This window comes from Typopeltis vanoorti, chromosome 11 (genome assembly GCF_054136105.1).
Source record: "Typopeltis vanoorti isolate ZY-2024b chromosome 11, IOZ_Tvanoo_1.0, whole genome shotgun sequence".
NCBI classification, from domain to species: domain Eukaryota; kingdom Metazoa; phylum Arthropoda; class Arachnida; order Uropygi; family Thelyphonidae; genus Typopeltis; species Typopeltis vanoorti.
In genome coordinates, this window is record NC_143559.1 from 82299578 (window position 1) to 82321592 (window position 22015).

A 22015-nucleotide genomic window follows, 5' to 3' on the forward strand; every position below is an offset into this window, starting at 1 on the left:
ACTAGATTATCCTTATCCAGTGTTTTCATGTCACCTTTATCATCTTTGATTCCTTTCAGCGTACTCTTTCCTCCATTTCTAAACTTCTTCAATAACATCCAGAACATTTTGCCACCTTCCTGCTATTTATTTTCCATACTTCTACCAGTCTTCCCATGACTTTTGTTTAGCTACTTTTACACACAGCTTAGTTCTCTTACATTTTTCTCGGTATTCTTTTAGGGCATCTGCCGACTTATTTACTAGGAATTATTGGTATGACTTCTTTTCTTCCAGGACTGCTTCTTGTATCCACCATGGTGTTCATAATTTTTTTATCCTTGCAGACAACTTCACTACATACCCCCCCTAGCTGAATCAGCCAATGTCTTCTTTAGAGTTCGAACTGAAACTTCACGGTTTGGGCCTTGTTTTCAATTTGTTTTCTTTTTCTTCGATAATGTTTGCATAGTCGAAGACTCTTTAATTCTCTTCAAAACTTTCAATGGATTTGGGACATGACTTAAGATGCAGTTTTGATTCCAATTGGTGGATTGGTGTGTTAATGTTATAATGAATGGCAGAAACAAATAATAAATTAGGTATTTTTTGGTTAACTTTCTTTCAAAAAATTATTTAGCTAAAAGGTTAATAGTAGAAATCGGCTGGGAGTCGTGTCTTGTTATTAGCACGTAATATTTATACATGTAAATGTTAATTTATTGAGAAAAAGCATTGCGACAAAAGATAATCACATACTTTTTTTTTAATCATAAGTGCAATGTGTGTGTGTGTGTGTGTGTGTGTGTGTGTGTGTGTGTGTGTGTGTGTGTGTGTGTGTGTGTGTGTGTGTGTGTGTGTGTGTGTGTGTGTGTGTGTGTGTGTGTGTGTGTGTGTGTGTGTGTGTGTGTGTGTGTGTGTGTGTGTGTGTGTGTGTGTGTGTGTGTGTGTGTGTGTGTGTGTGTGTGTGTGTGTGTGTGTGTGTGGTTTTTATATTTGGTTTATGTTCTAAAGATGAGGTATTTGGAAACACCTTTATTACTTTGATGTTAAATAAATATAACGAATTCTCTATATGAAAAAAAAATCTCTGAAAATATTAAGGGAAAAAATGAAAATAATGAACTAATATATTTCAATTTGTATATTTATACTTACTCTATCTTCTGTTGAATTCGTTGCAAATTTTGTCTGCTTTCCAGTTATATCAAAATTAATACACAGTAAAAGTTTGAACTAGGTTTCCATTCTTTTTTACAATTCAAATTTGAATGAGGAATACTTAGTCGAATTTATTATCGCATTACAAATCCCTTGCTACTCTTCCTGTTGTGAGATTTGTAATTCTTCAGTGGAAGTTTCTATTCGTTGTCTGCATTATTCCAATTTAACCAAACTGTATGGCTTCTTGTCTCATAACAAGAATTCCTGAATCGTACCAACTATACGAGAGTGGTCTGAAAAGTTCTCGGCCTAATAATGAAAAAACGAATTTATAATTTCAAAATTATTTTTATTTTTCAACATAACCTCCCTTAAGACTAATACATTTATTCCAGCGATGCTTCAGCGCCGTTATCCCGTCCCTGTAGTGGTTCTCAGTAAGATCTGCAAAATGCCTCTCTACAGCTGCAATCACCTCTCGATTCGAAGAAAAACACTGACCAGCGAGGAAGAATTTTAGTTTTGGGAAGAGACAGATATCAGAGGGAGCCAAATCTGGGGAATGTTCCAACAATTACAGTACAGATCCCTTAATTTTCCCATTGTCAAAACACCTTTGTGGGCAGGTGCATTGTCGAGATGAAAGATGATTTTTTTTTTCTTCTGCAAACCGGGTATTTTCTCACGACTTTTTTTGGTCTGGTTAAAAGATCGGAATAATATTCTCCGGTTATTGTTTTACCCTTTTCAAGATAATTAATAAAGAAAATGCCTTTAGCATCCCAAAACACCGATGCCATGACCTTTCCTGCTGATGGAACCGACTTTGTCTTCTTTGGCGCTGAACAGCCGGCTTCTTCCACTGTTTTGACTGCTGTTTGCGGTCACAGCAGATCAAAAACATGTCAGTGCGTTTTTGATCTGCAAGCGCGACACCCATCTTGCACAAAGCTTTTTCATTTGCAATTCTTCGTGCAAAATGTATTTTACACTTTCTTTTGAAATGCCTATAGTCTCAGCAATTTCACGCACTTTGACACAATTTCATCCAATACCATATCGTGTACTTGGTCAATAATTTCTGGTGTTTTACACTTTTTGGACGTCCTTCAAGTGGATCATCTTCAAGGCTGGTATGGCCTTGAAGATGATCGGCATCCCATTTCTTAATTGGTGAAAACGAATGAGAAGAGTGCCCATAAACTTTTATGAACTTCGAATGGATTTCTTTTGGCGTTAAACCTTCTTTTACAAAGAATTTTATAACCGCATATTCAATGTTATCCATTTCAAGGGATACAGATAACACTTTTGCTTCAGACAGCTGTATAAAACAAACTACTTGATAGAAAAAAAAATATCTTGCCGATAGTGTTGCCATCTATGGTCGAGGCCGAGAACTTTCAGACCACCCTCGTATGTTTTCCGTTTTATTAAGTTCGGAAGACAAAAAATAAGGTCGCTCATCGTGATTAATTGCAATCCAGGAAGAAACACACGGCAGAAGCTGATGGCACCATCCATCGGTTCCGGTCGTTCTGCTTCCAAACGATGAATTTATTGAAGTTAAAACTTTTTTTTTCCCTAGAGCTTTCAGACTGGAAAACAGTTGTAAGTCCATGAAGGTATTACAATAATAGTAGTGTTTATAGCAATAGTATTGTTTTAAATAATCACTCACCGGTCATTTTAGTTGTTCCCCAACACAACTTTTCATGTTTATTAAGCAGTGAATAAGGAGAGATTAAAAACAAAACGTAAAATGAATGGGACTTGAAACACAAAAGCTATATATGCAAATAATAATGTAGAGGGAGAAAATGGTCGGTTTCACATAACTGGTGGAAAACCTCAATTCTTTTAGTAGAATATATACGTAAATTCTTCCCAATTTCCTCACTGCCTTTGTTAATAACAAAATATTTTTTTTAAGTTCTGCAAGTTATCATTTTTTTCAAGTTATCAAATATCTTTTATTCGATATTTTAACATTTTTATTATGCAATCTAAATTTGCTTTATTTTAGTACTCATCTCATGAACCTACCTTAAGATTATTAAGCAAATTTTCATCTTCAGGAATACTGCTGTGTATAGCTACCAATATATCTTCGTATCCACCATTATTTATTACAATCTGAGAACACGAGCTTTCTCGAAAGAGCAAAATGTGAACACTGATAACTGGGATCAAAAGACGAAATATCTCCATGATTTACCTGAAACGCAAAAATGGTGGGGAAATAAATAATATCAATAATAGTATCATTAAATTTGATCAAATAAAATAATTCTTTATCGGAAGCTAATCATGAAATTATAATTATGTTACATCGTCATAAAACCTGGAATCCTTTGAGATATACGTTGAAAAATGACGGTTGTGTTGATAAAAATATCTCATTTTTACATTTCAAATACACTCATGTGCAAAAATTCATTACATTAATTCTCTCCATCTCCCCTTACTTGTGGGACAGCTGAAATGGCTTCATCAAATTTCGTGGACTATAGTGCAAGTCATCATCAGCTTGTCTGTGAATCGTGAAATTGATTCAGTCGAATAAACAAAAAATAATATCGCTAATTTTATAATCTGCGACACACATAATTCAAGTAAATAATACTAGATCCAAGCCACCATTAGTAAGAACTGGTGCAAAAATTAGCCTGTTTGAATTCCTGAATACATAAGTTGACAATAAAATTCATTTTCTTCTAATCCCAGAAAACTTTTACTAGCCTGAACAGGTGCGTTCACTATAGTAAGATAGTGAAATATAACACAAGACAAGTCAAGACGATTATTGTCCTAAGGAGCGATTAAATCACTGGTGCCCAAGTGTAACTCCATCTTGCGTCACTTCTGCAGTGAAGCTGTTTGCATCACTGGCAGGGTAGGTTTAAAAATGTAGGTTTTAAATTGTTATAAATTTAACTTCTCATCAAAATCAGGTTCATTTATATATATATATATATATATATATATATATATATATATATATATATATATATATATATATATATATATATATATATATATATATATATATATATAATGTAATATTTCTCATATTGATGCTGCTTTTTTTTTTTGTCTAGCTATAACCTGTAAAATTGTGAGCACCAAATTAATTTGCTTAAATCCGCATATCTAGAAAAACCTATAACCGAAATGACTGTAATATCTCAAGTCTGGACAATAGACACTAAAGAAGATTTCTCTGCAACGCGCATGCTTAATGTCGCTAATTAGAGTGTATTGAATTGGAATAAGTTAGAGTAATATTGGATTGAAGACATTGGAGAAATTACTATTTATTATATAGTTCATTTGTATAATACGTTCAAAAATTATTGACTATAAATTAGAAATTCTGAAAGCAAACATTTTGTGCGCGCAGTTACTAGTCGTGTGCGCATCGTTTTTGATTGGTGTACGCACAGCTTAGATAAAAAATTGCATGGGACTCTTTCTACTCATCCTACTAAAGTCCCATATTGTAATTTATTAAACTTCGATCACAATACGAAGAAATCACATGACAAAGACACGCCTCTGATTAACGTCACACAACAGGTAGGTTAACACACGCATTTGCATTTTGGAATGAGGATCTAATTCAGTTCACAATCATTGAAGGTAAGAAAAAAAAAAAGAGCTACGTTAATACAAAAATATCAGAGCTTAGTATGTTATGTTATTATGTTAATTAATACAATAATTTAAAGACAGCAATCATTGTATAAAAATCCAATAATATTCTGTACTGCGCAGCCCATCTCCTGTCAGGGACCTGACAGGAGCTGTGCTGCTGGAGTTCACAAGTGCAAAAGTTACAGAAACCCACTACCACAGTCTCCCGCACCTGGTGACAATACAGAGAAAAACCTGTATTTTCACCAGGTGCGGTGACAATACAGGTTTTGTCACCGCACCTGATAAAATGAATTAATCATGTTAGAAATAACCAAGTACATGAAATAACCAAGTTTATAAAATTACCAAGTAATTTTATAAACTTGGTTATTTTAGTCCTAATCCCAAGTAAGCAAACAGTTAAGTTTGCGGCTGAAACATAGTTCAAGTCTAAAGGTGGTGCAACACCAGGGCAACTCATTGTAAAGGTGGATAGAGAGTTTTTCCTCCTGATATTTCTGATCTCTTTTCCTTTGCTATCTGTTCTGGATATTTCCCTTGTAAGCACAAATTTCATAAACAGATAGAGGATACCTCTATGGGTTCTCCTCTGTCACCTTCCCTTGTCAATGTTTTATGGAATATTTTGAAAAACAAGCTCTTGATCCCCCCCTCTCAAACCTTCTATCTAGTTAAGATATGTTGATGATGATGATGTGTTCTCCATTTTTGGCCTCACCTTATGGCCGAGAATCTGATTCTTTTGTCTCTCACTTCAATAGTCTTAACCCTAGAATCCAGTTTACCATGGAAAAAGAAAGTAATAATAGTTTAGCCTTTCGAGACACCTTGGTAACACGCCTATCCAGTAGTAACACCTGTCCTTTTCAGTATACAGAAAGCCCTCCCACACAGGCAGATACATTCACAAATTTCTCATCACCCCCTCTGAGTAATACGGTATCATTAAAGCACTAATCAATAGCGCCTATCCTATAACCATTATGCTCCATCGCATAATGGTTATAGAATAATAAATTTAGAAGAGAGAGAGAGAGAGAGACTGTTTTTAGAATATACTGCTGCTCTTAAAAATCAGCCTAATTTAAATAAATATGATTGCATTAAACTTCCCAAATTTGGAAACACTAATACTTTAAGATTCAAGTTTACATTCTATGCCACCAACAGGTGTCCATAGAGACGTCTCACCTAATTAGGACTCTAGTCCTTCGTCCACGTGTTTCACTTAATTTGTGTGTGTGTGTGTGTGTGTGTGTGTGTGTGTGTGTGTGTGTGTGTGTGTGTGTGTGTGTGTGTGTGTGTGTGTGTGTGTGTGTGTGTGTGTGTGTGTGTGTGTGCGTGTGCGCTACAAGTCTCATACTGTAATCTCTGACGTCTTAGTGACTGAGATGAAATACTGGAAGAATTACAAAACATTTTTAATCCTTTCTTAGTGTTGTTTCACTCCCTTAAGCCTCTAACATGGGGAATAAAACCCTTATAAATGTTTTTCGCGTCCTACTTCTGATCCGAATTCAGGTCTTTCCAACCAGAGGACAGGTATCGCCAAGCTATGGAAGCTCGAAAATACTATACTACAAACTTTGGGTGACCGTTTCTCGAACAGGAGAGTGGATAAAAAAAAAAAAAAAAAAAAAAGAAAGAAAGAATCCCTGGTCACTTTGTAGTCCTGATTTTACATCCTTAAGATTTTTTCCCCTACGGAGTTACGTAAAGTAGCGCTTCCCAAACTGTGGGCTGCGCCCCTCTTGGGGGCCGTTAGTTTTGTTGAGGGGGGCGAGAAATAATGAAAACAAATTTAAAATGTTTTAAGACTAAGTGTGGCATGTCATATGTGTATGTAAGATGCTAAATATGTAATATTTGCATTTGATCTTTTGCAATATTCGCTGTGTGTGTTTTGTATTGAATATAAATACAATAAATATTATAATAATATATGTCTGTATTACGATTTTTTTTTCGATGGAGGCGGTGAAATATTTTAATTTTTGCAAAGGGGCCTTTACACCCATAAGTTTGGGAAGCATTGGCATAAAGGATAATATTTCATATTAAAAGTGGCTTCATTCCAGCTATTAAAAAAACACTGATTTTTAAAAATTGGACGAAGATTAGAGGAGCTGTAGTTATAGTCGCTCTGGAAATGCTTAGAAAAAATAGGACAAGAACTGATTACAAGTTAGATGTATAACGCGCTACACGGAGATCATATTAAACTAGTTCACTCCAAATAAAAAAAGTACATTCCCAAATTATCATTCACAGCATTTGTTACTAGACATTAAAATTTCTAATACATATTTGCATTTTGACATATAATTATACTAGCATTCTTTCGTGGAAATTGTATAGAAGTAGTTGCTTAAATTTTGAGGCAAAAAAAAAAAAATAGTACTCTTTTTTTGCAATATAAAGCATATAAAAAAACAGCAGAAAAGAGATGGATGAATATTTTTAAAAATGAAGTAATTCTATGCGCATTTTTGGTTTTGGAGTAGAAAGATACCTGCGATATATTATAATAAATAAATTTACTTAAAAATGCAAATTTTTATGGTTCAGAAGTTTGAACCAAGCCCTACACTGGATCACCGAAGTTGCACTGTATTTGCTTTATAAAAGGATTACGGAAATTTTAACTTTTTAATGTTGTGCTATGTTTCAGAGGCACGCTAAATAAAATAAAAATAAAAGTTATGTTTCAGTGCTGTTCACCTGTCATTCACAAACCCATCTCTACTCTAGAGCCCAAACAATGTACTTTTTCAAGCAGCATCAGTGTCAGTTCATCAATAAGCAGGGTAGTGATTTCACACTGGGTGATGAAAATAATCGACTATCTGAAGACCTTCGTAACATCCATACCGGAATTCGAATCCCAGGATCTGTGGGTTTAGGGAACTAAGACGATATTCTCTTGACCAGGAATACTGTTGCAGTTTTATTTACTTATTTTTCTGTTTAATTATTCGTTGTGAAATACTGGGAGATTTGACCACACTTAAATTACCTAAAAAGCACGTTCAGTAGTCATAATTCACTTGCAAGCACGTGCTCGTACGCTTACAGAATTGTTCTAAGATGTTTACTTATCTTTTTTTGAGTGTCCCATTTCTCAGGTGATCGCAAATCCACTTGCATTTAAATTGTGTTCTGGCCTTCTAATATAATGCAATGGTATTTAATCCTCGGGTTATCACTTTAGTAATATATTTATAATACTTTCATGAGACCTTGAAGTTTAAAGAATGCATCTGTTGTAACCAAGGGGATTTTAGTTCACTTGTACTTTGGTAGGTAAACATTAAGCAGTTGGTAGATAAAAATGAAAAGTGTCGATTGCAGTTTATAAAACTATGATTTTAAAATCAGATTTAAATTCTGGTCTTAGTTTAAACTATACATAATAAAAGTTGAAACAGTCGTAGTAAATATTTTCTTTAACTCAAATTATGTAATAAACAAATAAAATATTGATCTCAGAGTAAAACCGCATACCAAATAATAAAAACCACATATGCAGCAAATCAAATTAAATTGTGCGCTTAGCAACGAAATCACGGAGAAAGAATAGCAAGTGTTACCATAATGTTTGTTTAAATATCAATGGACTTAGAACATTTAAAAATTATTTATGGTAATAGTCGCAATACATTGGTTGGGATGGGTTAAGAAAATAGTTATGCTGGGTAAGTTTCTTTATTTTTGTGCATAGGCAATTTAAGGCCATGGCCTATCTTTGTATAAAGGCTGTCAGTTTGGTGCACTATGAGTTTTCGCACGACAAAAAAAGCTATTTTTATCTAAGACTGACCAGGTCAGCCTCGATTGAAAAGTTCGAGAAATCGCTCTAGTGAAAGGACACGGCTTTACAATGCTAACACTCGCGAACCATATCTAGCACCACAAACAACATAATTAATTACATGAATTTATTAGCATACGTATTTACTTGTAGATAGAAAATTTTCTATAGCAAACAAATGAATAAAATACACATTTATTGATATGTTTTGGATTACAGCGAAACCATGCACTTATTACCGTGTCGCCTTGTATGCAAGCCAAATCTACTGTTACCATGATGCCACATCCTTCTCAAGTAAACAGAATTCTTTTATTATTTAAAGAAATATATATTCTGAGGGTGCCAGTTTATTATTAGACACAATTCCATCATCCACTTTATTGTATTATTATTATTATTATTATTAGTAGTAGTAGTAGTAGTAGTAGTAGTAGTAGCGGTAGTAGTAGTAGTAGTAGTATAGTAAATAATAATAATAATAATAATAATAATAATAATAAACTCTAAAAAAATAACTGACAGGCCCAAATAACGGAACAGTAGACAAATGATGGGCGCCACTTCAGTGGAATGTGGACATTAAACTGTGAAAAAGACAAACACAGAGCTGACATAGTGCATCTCTGAAATAGTAGCTGAAGGGAGTCACCGAGGATGGGATCCGTCAGCCAAAATCGCTCTCCTCTGGACAACATATCAAGAATTTTTAAGGAATTTTAGGTGCATATATATATTTGAGATGTTAATCTGTTTCAATCAGCGACCTCCAAGATGAGGATGAATATTTTATTACTGATTAGAAAAAAATATTGTTAGGACATCGCTTTCTGCATAGTCAGAGTTCATAGTCAGAATATAAAAGGGAAGCAACATTTTGAAATTTTTTTTTTGGAAATAAGCGAAGTTTAGAAATTGTTATCACTTTTGGAGCGGGGGGGTATACAAGTAAAAGCGCACCAGGAACTGTTTTAAAGAAACGATTGCATGAACTTGTTTTGGTCATAAATTATTCATAATCTGATAATTTAGATGTTAGGAATTTAAGATTCAAAGATTATTGATGTTAATCTGCGAATCCGGGATTCAAATTCATCTTTCAATCTAATTTTTAAGACTTACGGTTACACGTATACTGTTAAGCCTATATTAGCCACGGTAGCTATATACTTAGCCTATATTTATTTTAGTGAGTAATATACTGTAAAACATATCTAATAGATATAACTTCAAATAATTAGTTTTAATTAATTAATACATTTTGTTAGTTAAATCTACAGATACTGATTTTATCGTCATAAGTTCCCTTTTAGCTCACTGATGCAACATAAGATGTTCTGTGCTCTGCAATTATTCTGTCACAAATAGATGATAATGTTTTCATGAAAATCTAGTAAAACTTACTACATTAAACGGTTAAAATGATAACTCAATGACAGTAAATTTTATATTTCGTATAAGCACATGGTATATGTATGTATATAATTTTTTTTTCTTTGATATCGTGATGACAGGGCGTTTTATAGTATGCTGTTAATGTACCGAAATATAATTAATTCTGATTTCGTTTGTTATTTTATTATTAATTTCTTACATATATATATATATAAGATTTGCATGTGTTAAATATAACAACAAAGCAACAATTTTGTTGTTCTCTGTTTTTATTATATTATTTAATCCCTTATTGTTATAATAATTTTTCTAGAAGGCAAAACAAATACGATTGTAATATTTTCAAAATCATCCTTTTCACAGCGATCTGATCAAAAAAGCACCCACACTGATCTTGCTTCTTGATTACACCAAAATGTCCTGTGTCGAGATGTACATATAAAAGGATGTCGAGGGTGTATATCCTTGGTGTGTTTCAATCGTTAGTGTCCGGTATCGTATTTTGTGAAGCTGGAATCAGGAGCAATATATGTTCATTACGTTTAAGTTGATATGAAAGCAATTGAAATTTATGAAATGATGCAAACATTGTATGATGATGATGTAATATGCAAGAACATTCACGTGATTACGTTATCAGACAGATTTATTATAAGAATGTAAAACTTTTTAAAATTTATTATAAGAATTATAAGAATTAATTATAATAATTCTTATATAAAAATTATAAGAATTATTATATACATTCTTATAATAAAATTTATTATAAGAATGTATATATATATATATATTATTATTATTATTATTATTATTATTAAAAATATATATGTAGAAAGTATTTTACCTTGGGTATAATAAATGTTAAAGATACCAAGCTATTTTAAACCTGGTTTTACTCCATTTCCCAAGTAAGCAAACAGACAAACAAGTCAAGTTTGCGCCTGCGAGTGTTGCAAGTCTAGCTGATCCTGCACGAAGTGCAAGACCAAGGCAACGCATGGTAAAAATAGAATAAGGATCAGGATCAGCTACTCTTGTTTGTCTGTTTGCTTACTTGGGAAATGGAGTAAAGAAAGTTCTTTACCTTGGGTATGTTATATATTAAAGCTACCAATTAAAGATACTGAGCAATTTTAAATAAAACTTGGTTTTAATCCTATTTCCCAAGTAAGCAAACAGACAGGTAAGTCAAGTTTGCGCCTGCACGTAGTGCAAGTCAGGACTACTCCGCACGTAGTGCAAGTCTAGGCAACTCGTGGTAAAGGTGGAATAAGCTTTGATCACTATCCTTGGTATTTACCCTTAACGCAAAGCATATCCCCTAGCGGAGATGTATGATGCTATACACAAAAGGCAAGGGCCACTACCCAGTATATATATATACTTGCAGGTGAGTTAGCCAGTCTCATACGGACGTGGAGGATTCTTCCTAATGGAAACTCGTATTTTTCAGTCCTTAAACTCTACCCATGAATCCATATATCTACAGACATAAAATACTTATCTTTAGAGGGATGCGGAAGAGAAATAGCAGGCAGGCTGTATTAAATTTCCTAAAAGTCCCTAACCAAGGAACTCAACCTATTCTGACGGACGAGAATTGGATGGATATATACAGAGAGAGAGAGAGAGAGAGAGAGAGAGAGAGAGAGAGAGAGAGAGAGTCTATGCCAAACTCACTGTACAGAACAGACATAGTGACAATATTTATGATTATTATTATTTGCACCACGAATGCAATAATTAGGAAATTGAAATGTGAAGTAGAGCAGTTATTTCTGACATATATCTGCTCACTTCATAAAAGTGAATAACCACCATGTAAACAAAAGTCAAATTATTTAAATACTCTCTCCACAAAAATTATTAAAACGATGGAAAAGAAGAGCAATGAGATACAGCAGTACAGCAGATCATTGAGTTGTTCAATGCAGTTCTATGAACAGCGGTGGTTTTTTTTTTTTTTCATTCAAAGAGCAACCAGTGTCGTCTTTTTATGATCGCAGGACACTTACAAGATAGACTGCAGTTAATATTTTGTTTATTCTGAAAGAATACAAAATTTTTATTTTGTTCCGAGAATTTTATTTATTTTGTATGGTGATTCAACGGCCATGAGCCCCTATTACGGGGAGTACGGTACCACTCCAATCTCCCCTATTTTTAACCTGGGTTGGGACCGGCATAGCTGACAATTCAGGTTTATGGCTGGAGGAATTCCTGACTGTATCAGTGTGTGTTCACGGGGCCAGTTTGCCGGATGAAAAACCCCCAGAGAAACTGGCGGAAAAAACACTGCTGTCCACGGAAGAGGCTGAGGATGATCCATAAGCTCCCCTCGTCGCCGACGGGAATCGAACCTAGGACACTTCTTTCCCAGGCATCTGGTTGCGAAGCGCAAAGCTAATTGGCTAACCGCACAGACGTTCCAAGAATGTATACCCAGTGGTCGTTAGATTTTTAGCTCTTTCGAGACAACATTTATAGAGAACATGCAACCAGCACGCGAGCAATTTAAAAGGTACGAAAATCTACTTATATGCCATCCCCCCACCATAAAAGAAAAAAATAAGGTGATCCAGCATAACGATGAAAGACAGCAGGCCAAGTTTTTTCCAAAATGTACGATTTCCATCAGTACACCACTGCCGACAATCTTCTTCTTCTTCTTCTTCTTCTGCAGCTTCTCCCACTTAAGTGTTGGGTCACTGTTGATAATGAGTCTCCTCCACACCTTCCTGTCTTGGGCTATCACCACATCCAAGTTCTTCATCCTCAAGTCCTCTTCTACCAGCTCCCTCCATCTCTTCTTTGGCCGCCCACGCTTCCTCCTTCCTTGCACATCCATCTGCATGACCCTTCTTCCCACATATTCGTCCTCCCTCCTCATCACGTGACCAAACCAACTCAACCTTGCCTCCTGTATTTTCGCTCCTAAGTTCTTAACTTTCACTGTTCCCTTGACATAGTCATTTCTCAGACGATCCTTTCTGGTCACACCGCACATCCACCTAAGCATTCTCATCTCTGCTACTTCCATCCTGCTTATGTTATTTTTCCTCAGGGCCACAGTTTCTATAGCATATGTCATAGCTGGCCTCACTACTGTCCTATAGATTTTGCCTTTCAGATTGATCCGCACCCTCTTATCGCATAACACTCCAGCCATCTCCCTCCAGTTCCTCCAACCCGCTTGTATCCTCCATCCCACTTCCTTCTCAGCTCCTCCATTTTCTTTCACTGTTGAACCTAAGTATCTAAAGTCTCTCACCTTCCTGATGACATTTCCTTCCAGCTCCAGATCTGTCTCCTGTCCGCCACCCACTGTGCAACACATATACTCTGTCTTACTTCTGCTCAGTCTCATACCTCTCTCTTCCAGTACTTTTCTCCATCTTTCCAGTTTAGTTCCCGCTTCTTCTCTTCTTCTTCTTCTTCTCCTTCTTGAATCTGCACACCGCAAGATGTCATCTGCTTACAACATTGTCCAAGGCGCATCTTCTCTCACCTCCTCTGTTACCACCTCCATCGCAATATTAAACAGAAACGGACTTAATGCTAACCCTTGATGCAAGCCAACTGTTACTTGAAAACTTTCTGTCTGTCCTAGACAGGTCCGACCAATTGTCTTCACATTTCTGTACATTTCCCGCACCAACCTGACATATTTCTCCGGAACCTTCTTCTCCCTCAGACACCTCCAGACTTCTTGCCTTGGCACTCTATCGTATGCTTTCTCCAGATCAATAAATGCCAGATGTAGCTCCCATTGTTTCTCTCGATACTTTTCCATCATCTGCCGTAACCCAAAGATAGCATCTGTTGTTGATCTACCAGGCATGAAGCCAAATTGTTCCTTTGCAATCTCCACCTCCTTCCTCAATCTACCATCAAGAACCCTTTCTAGGATTTTCATTGTGTGGGACATCAACTTTATTCCTCTGTAATTTTTGCAGTCTTGTGAATCCCCTTTACCCTTGTAGATGGGGGACAAGAGTACTCTCCCTCCATTCCTCGGGTATATTTTCCTGTTGGCAAACTCTCATGAACAGGTCCCACAGCAGGTCAATTCCCTCTTCCCCCAGTGCCTTCCATGCCTCCACTGGAATTCTGTCGGGGCCCACCGATTTTCCATTTCTCATCCTCTTCATGGCCTCCGTCACTTCCACTCTGCTGATGTTCTGCACCATCCTCTCAGAAGGCTTCCCATCTTCTCTGTGAGTCCTTGCATTTTCCTCATTCAAAAGTCCCTCAAAGTATATTTTCCATCTGTTTCTTATGTCCACATCTCTCCATAATACTCTTCCTTCAGCGTCTTTGATCTGCCTCACATGTAAGATGTCCTTTGCTGCTTTATTTCTACATTTCGCTAGTTGGTAATTTTTTCTCTGTCCTTCCTTTGTTTCTAATTGATCATACAGATCTTGATATTCCATGGCCTTCGCCTGTGCCACAACTCTCTTGGCTTCTTGCTCTCTCTCTCTGTACACCTCTCTGTCCTCTTTCACTCTTGACTCATCCCACTTCTGCTTTGCCTTCCTCTTAGCTGTCACCGCCACTTGTACATTATTATTCCACCACCAACCCTCCTTATGCTCTCTAATCTTTCCAGATGTCTCACCAAGCACCTCGATTGCACAGCTCAAGATTACTTTTGAATTATGTTTCCACCAATCTTGTACCCTTTCCAGTCCATCCGAAATCCTCTCTAACACCCTCTCCCTAAAACGATTCTTCACACTCTCCTCTTTTAAGCGAAATCACTTAATTGTCTTCATCCCATGGCATCCAGAGGTTCTTATCTTTGATCTTATTTTAAAGTCTGTGCACAGCAGTCGGTGTTGCTGTGCTACTTGATCAGTTGGAATTACTTTACAATTTGTCACAACCTTAAGATGTTTTCTTCTAGTCAAAATATAGTCAATTTGTGAACTGTTGCTACCACTCCTAAATGTTATCAACTGTTCTTCCCTCTTGTAGAAAAACGAGTTCACAATTGCCAGATCAAACGCTACTGCAAAGTCCACAACCCTCTCTCCTTCCTGGTTCATCATTCCCACTCCGTGGCCACCATGCATCCTTTCATAGAGACTGCTGACAATAGATGTACTATATTCCGGTCGGCGTGGTCTCCTTACCTGTACAAGGCAATAAACTTATTATGTTACTAGGCAGTAAACCCCTTGATCACTGACTGCACTTCAAACTCCTTCCCCCCCCCACCCACATAACTATCCAAGGATTAACGCTCGATTCCGTTTTCTATTTTCTCTTCAGTTCTCTCTACGTCACCTCTCTTGCACCGTGGTGCTACTTGTGTATACCTAACGATCCGTTCAAAAGATAGAAGCCTTTAAAAATAGAATTCTATAATTGTAGAATATTAAATTATAGAAAATATAACAAACATTTTTGTTATACTTTTCTGTAATCCAATTTTTTTATTTACAATTACGTACACGTATACTTTGGTTTCTTTATGGTTGAATGTAAGACATTCCCATGATTTTGTCTGACGAATGAGCTAGGAAAAACTGAACTAATTTTTGGAAATCAGGAGGAAGCTGTTTTCAGTCTTAGCTGCCGCAGAAAGCCGAATCCATTGCTATCCAGTGCATTTTAGATGATTATCGATAATTTTAGAGGCACAAGATGGAGGTAACGGATGAAGATTCTCACTGTCTCATGATCCTCAACTCGAGAACTCATGTTGTTGTCTGCAAATATGAGTTCTGAAGTCATTTTTTTTTCTGATAGGCAAGGTTAAAAACCCGGGTTTCCGAGAGGTAAAAACGTACTTATTTGGGACAAAGACGGATTAAGGGAACCGGCTAAAAAAAAAAAAAGCCCGGGGGGGGGATGTTTCTCTGGTTGGCGAGTAGAATCGACTTATAATGGTCTCCAGTAGTCTAGCATTATGGTACAAGAAAAGTTTTGTAAGTAAATAGTACAAAACTAAACTCTCGCTAATTACATGAAATTATATAATAATCAGTAACTTAATGAAATATAGACGTAGTTAAATTTATTACCAATCAGTTACTTTTATATTTAAAACTTACCTTAGTTACAAAAAGAAAAACCATGTAATAAAAAAATGAAATAAAATACCAATTGAGCTTGTAGGTGCAATTTTATAAATCAACTCGAAACTCCTTTTACTTTCCTGTTAATTGCATTCATAACAAAAACGTAACAATAATAACTCACTATATTCCATCAAGTTGTTCTGAAAAAGTGATGCATCTTGTAAATGAACAGGAACAATGTTTCCTGGAAAGCAAAAAAATACGTATATACACATACCTATAATGCAGTCGATATCAACTTTGATAATTACAGCAAACAGCAGTCCACATAGAGGGATCTGATTTTCATAATGTACTTATGCTGCATTCGAAGGAAGTTTGCTAATAACTAACAGCAGCCGAAGGAAATTTGTAGTTCGTTCTTACTTTCAAAACATAGCGACGTCATTTCCAAATATGCGGTAATTTCCTATGACCAATAAAGGAACATGGGATCATTGTTGACATTAGGTGAGCGTTATCGGCATTACGACGGAAGGTCGGAAGGGAGATAAAAATGACATCTGAGATAAAAAATAATTTACTAGCAATTTGTGTACAAGTACAATTTTTATTGTATTTTATTTTTGTTTTTTAATTTTTTTAACGAGTTTAATCTCACTACATAAGATGAAATATACGTTCAGTATGGCTGAACTAAGGTACTTTCAGTAGATAATTATTAGCTTTCATCCATTTAGAGCTCTATTTTATTTATGGAAATGAGTTACATTTAAAAGTAGGATTTATATAAGGATATCAGCAGCAGTAGTAGGACAAAGAAAAATAGGAAAGTGTTTGTGACTGGAGTTACAAGTCACGACTTTTGCTTGACATATTCCCAGTAATTCCTCAGAACTTTACTGACAGGATTTCTATTTCTCTTTCACACTTTTTTTTTTCTTTTTCAGTTTAGTGCTCGTCTATATATTATGTAATGCTCTGAGGAAGAGGTAGAGAGTTTAATTACATGTATAACAGCATTGGTTGGGCGAAATCTATAAAGATTTAACTTAAGTCCATTAAATACCTCTGCAGTTGGAAGAACAACCCATGTCATACGCAGCAAGGTTTTTTTTCTCCCGAAAACTAATATTTTTCATTCTGCATACAGGCAAACCGGCGCCAAGAGAACATACGAAATTGGCATACTGTTGGTGGTTGACGGTAGATGGCGTTATGGTGATAGCAGTATCGTTGTGTATAGTTGGAAGTGGAGCATGGTGACGGAAGTAGGGTAGCAGAGCGCCTTCTTACGATAAGTCTTTGGACTTCTTGTAGGTGTCATGTAATAAATAACTTCTTGTGTGTTATAAATCCAGGCTAACAGTATACATACAGATTGTAAGTATAGTCTTATACTGACGAGATTTCCTTTACTGAAATCAGTTATTCCTTCCCAATGCTCATTCGGTTAACTGGAAGGAAATTGACAAAGCTCTGGAACTTTTAATTAAAGACAAATATGAAGAACATGATTAGCTACATTGTGGAGAAGTTCTTATGTTTCTTATAAAAAATCCAGTAATACAAAGTTTCTGTGTGTGTGTGTGTGTGTGTGTGTGTGCGCGCGCGCATGTGCGTGCAATTAAAGCAGCACATCACGTGATTAGCCTCGGAGATACAATCGTTAGTTTCGAAGTATAGATCAGATTTAAAGACTATTATCAAACAGCATGTTCAGCAAATTTGAAAAATTGAATAGGAATATAAAAAAAGTGTTATTTCGAGTCAAAAAAGGCAATGCTTGTTTTGTTGAATCTACGGAAGAGGATATGACGTGTATTATAACTGACGTGGTTTACAAATGCATCGTGAGAACGGAAGGGTTCAAAGAAATTGTTGATTGGTAAATCAGATAATTTTAGATAATCGTGACATGAGCAAATAATTCGTTAGTTCCGTCACGTATAACCACTTCAGATTCTTGTCAGGAAGTCGCGTTTAAGCAAAAGAACTTGCTGCTATTAATAATCCCACAAGCTAAAAAATAAAAGCGAATGTCTTTCATATTATGTTTCATTAATGACTCATTCCATGTGAAATATTATCAAAATAAAAGTTAAATTGAAGCTACATAATTTTGTATTTTGATGACAAGTGATTTATTTGGTAACCCTATCCTTTAAATGGAATTTTTTTTTTTTTTTTTACTGACACCCCCTCCTATTAATTATGGTGGCCATTTTTATTCTGCGGATCTACAAAATATTTAAAATTTCGAAAGGTTATCAATTAATCAGAGCTTATCTGAATGTTCAAATTCTGGTTTTTTTACTGTTATTTTAATGCTCAATTTCTCTGAGTGCTGTTTTCGATTTTTTACTTTACCCTACAGGCCCAGATTGAATCTCCACTTCTATATATGTTTATGCCCAAAATCATCCTAATTAAACAGTTTCTGCTATGGAAAATATTGCTTCAAAATTGGGGGGGGGGGGTTAAAAACCTCCGAGATTGAAGCCCTCTAGCCTCTCTCTTGAAAATGAATAAAACTCTTTGTTGCTTGCATCTTTAAGGATATTTTCATACTTTCAGTGTATTTAGGAGGTTGTAAAGGAAAAGTTTATGCACAAACCACACTGCATCCATTTGTGATATATTGCAAAGAAAATGACATTAAATTCTGAAAACACTTGGCGTTATCTTTGACTGCTTGAAACGCAACAGAGTGACAGCTCATGCTTTTCAGAAAGCTTTGATAAATCATTTGAAAAAAAAAAAAAAAAGTTTCCCACTTTGAAGAAAATATATTATTTTAGTTGTGGCTCTCCGTTTAGTATAAGAACAGAAAACATTTTATTGACCTGGTTAACCACAAGAGCCTCCGTAGCTCGGTCGGTATGGACGAAGCCCTTTGGTCGCAAAGACCTAGATTCGATTCCCGTCTATGACGTGAGGAACCGTTATCTGGTCACTTTCGACTAAAGGTGAGTTTGCCGGTCTCATATGGAGGTGGAGGGTTTTTCACCCGGAAACTCGGTTCTTTCGTCCCTCAAAACAGGAGGCATAGGGGTAACTATGGCGGCCATTTTCATTCGGGCACCTTATCCTCGTATTACGGTTGAGAAGTCCAAGGATACTTGGAAGGCTGTGGCCCTTAAGTGCCTATTAAAGCCACTCACGATGATGATGGTTAACCACAAAGATGATTCGCAGAGTGGTACTTTGTTGCGACGTCACATGGCAAGAGACCATATGATGCTCTGGGGAAACCATTAAACGGTTGGTCACAAATGCAGGCTTGCAAAGGAATATTAAAAACTACGTCGTATTGTCACCATAAACTTGATCGACTTCTATTCTAGCAACACTGCTGATACGTTCTTTTTTGTATCCAGTGAAGACATTGGACATGAAGACAAGCTGCTTAAACTAAGATCTGAAGAAAGCCGAGAAAATTGACAACGCAAGATTGTGTCACAACTATCTCCGTATCGATGAGACAAATTTACTGTCCGCCACTAGTTTGCTTCAGAGAGAGCTTTGAAGTTGTTGCGGTCACTCTGACATCAGAGGTTATTTCACCACGACTATGTATGCTGTGTTTACTATGGTAACTATTAAAATTAAAATTGACTTACTGTATAATTGTTATTAAAATTGACAGCACGATCACCTTGGGAAAATAAACTATATTTCAGTAGTGAGTACAATTATTTCGATTAAATAGCTAAGTGAATTTAGTTAAAATAGAATGACCCTAATATCAAAATATTCAACTTTCGCTTCAATTTAACTATTTTGACAGTTTTTCAAAATTGTTATTTAAAAAAAAAAAAAACTTTTTATCTAGTTCGCAATTGTATACATCAAAATATAAGTATAAATGTAATACCAAATTAGTTCTTTTTTTTATTATTATCGTTCTCATGTTTAACAATTTTTGACACTTTTCATACTGTTCTCTTACTGTTTGAAAAACCAAACGATTTTGTGTGTGAGTTGGACTTTTTTTTTGTTGTTATTTTGAATTAAATTATTCGTTACGTTGTTTAAATTTATCCAATTCATTAAATTTAGTAAATGTCCTAATGCATTGCAATGGTGTTTGCTTCATAATGAAAACAAATTAAACAGTTTTACTTTTTGAGCCAAAATATATACGAATACTTCTGTAAAAGTATACGCATACACTTTGTTGTGCATGTATTAAAATTACTGAGAAAAAAAAAAGTTGTTTATCGAGATACGTATTATGTGTGTATTTTGGCAGGATTGGCCAATATTTCCACATATGGAAATCGGAATACACAGAAAAACAGAATTTGCTACGTAATGTGACGGAAAAATAGGGGAGTTCCTCTACTTAGAACTGAGCGATCCAGTGATTATTGCGAAGCAGTGGCGCACCCAGGATTTATTTTATTTTTTTTTTTGGGGGGGGGGGGGGTACGAGTTGAACGAATAAAAATATTTTTAATACAATGAATTTACATTAAAAATATTTTTATCCGTTCAACTAAAATTCGTTAAATTTCATTCATTCAATAGGTAATTATAAAAATTTATTTAAAGAATAAAATCCAGTTTTCTTTTCTTTTTACAAAGCTCTTGAATTATTTCAGTCGTAGTTACATTAATCTGTGTGTGTGTGTGTGTGTGTGTGTGTGTGTGTATTATATATATATATATATATATATATATATATATATATATATATATATATATATATATATATATATATATATATATAGCAGAGCCAGTCCGTTCAATCGCGATTGTGTCATGGTAGATCTTAAATAGGGTTTTAAAAGGCGTAAGTTATAAAATGACCTTTCACTGACGCATGTTGTTACCGGAAGCGTTGCAAATATTTTTGATAAATTATAGATGTTAGGATATATCATTTCGTCACACTTTGAAACTGCATCAACGGCATTTTTGCATGGAGCTATTGAAAAGGGTTTTTCAAATTTCTTATACCACAACTTGAATTCGGTGTTCAAAATTGCTGGATTTGTATAAGGCAAATCCCCGGCATAAAATTCACACAACTGACGAAAATTTTCCATTGCACTTGCTGTTGGAGCATCTTTTCCATTTTGGTAGAAGTGAAAAGAATATGTTTCAAAATGTTGCGGTGCCGAGTGAAATGTTCATGAAGTTGAGTCAATATTTGGTCAATAAATGGAATGAAATAGTTCTCCTGAAATACTCTTCTACAGAATCGGCTGGAACATTGGACCTTAATGTTTGTTTTGATGAAGTCCTTGGCTTTTCAATGTCAATATTAAAATTATTGGCTTTTATACATGCTTTATCGTAAATATCTTTAAATGAAGAATCTGGTGTTTCACGAACGATATTTTATTGAGCCACAACATCATCAACAAAATTTAGAGCAATTAAGAGGTCACTGTCAGATTTTTGCATTATTTTAGACAATAATGGTAAGGTGCACGCAAATATTTTTTGCAAGCTAAATAAAGATATTATAAATCTTAAAAGATGTTAATATTATAAACAACAAGTACGTCCTGTCTTTTAGCGGTATTGAAGAAATTCTGTACCTTTTCAATTATGCCAATGCAATTTCTTATTTGTCACAGATATAGCATTTCCAAGTGCCAAATTCAAACTATGTGATGCACAATGAACATATAAAGCTTGCCGATATTATTATTACATAACATCTCCAGGTAGTCCAAAGACATATCGAGGAAGGGTACCTACTCTACAACTCTCCGTCTTCACCAACCACGACTACAACATCATCATCTACGCCAATGCTGTCCACCGCCGACCACTACCACTAGTATTTTCACAGACAATCACAAACATCCCATGCCCACGGCGGGATTCGAACTCTAAGCCTTTTGGCTGGAGAGTCGGCCAACCAGGCCGGTTATATAGATAAAAAAATTAAATTTTGTGGATAGAAATTAAAACAAAGTTTTAATTTTTATTAAACAAATAAATAAAATGATATAATTAT

At 35.3% G+C, this 22015-nt stretch overlaps 1 protein-coding gene across 1 annotated transcript in view; it reads right to left on the reverse strand.

Annotated features, from left to right (window-relative positions):
- LOC150101800 (calcium-activated chloride channel regulator 1-like) overlaps positions 1–16506 on the reverse strand; it is a 59697-nt gene extending 43191 nt beyond the window's left edge. The window contains exons 1-2 of the mRNA XM_090400495.1: positions 16316–16506; positions 3190–3361 (exon numbers count right to left, since the gene is read on the reverse strand). Coding sequence (XP_090256621.1) covers positions 3190–3354 — 165 coding nt within the window. The 5' untranslated portion in view covers positions 3355–3361; positions 16316–16506. The remainder of the gene's footprint in view (positions 1–3189; positions 3362–16315) is intronic.
- Between the last annotated feature and the right edge of the window lie 5509 nt (positions 16507–22015).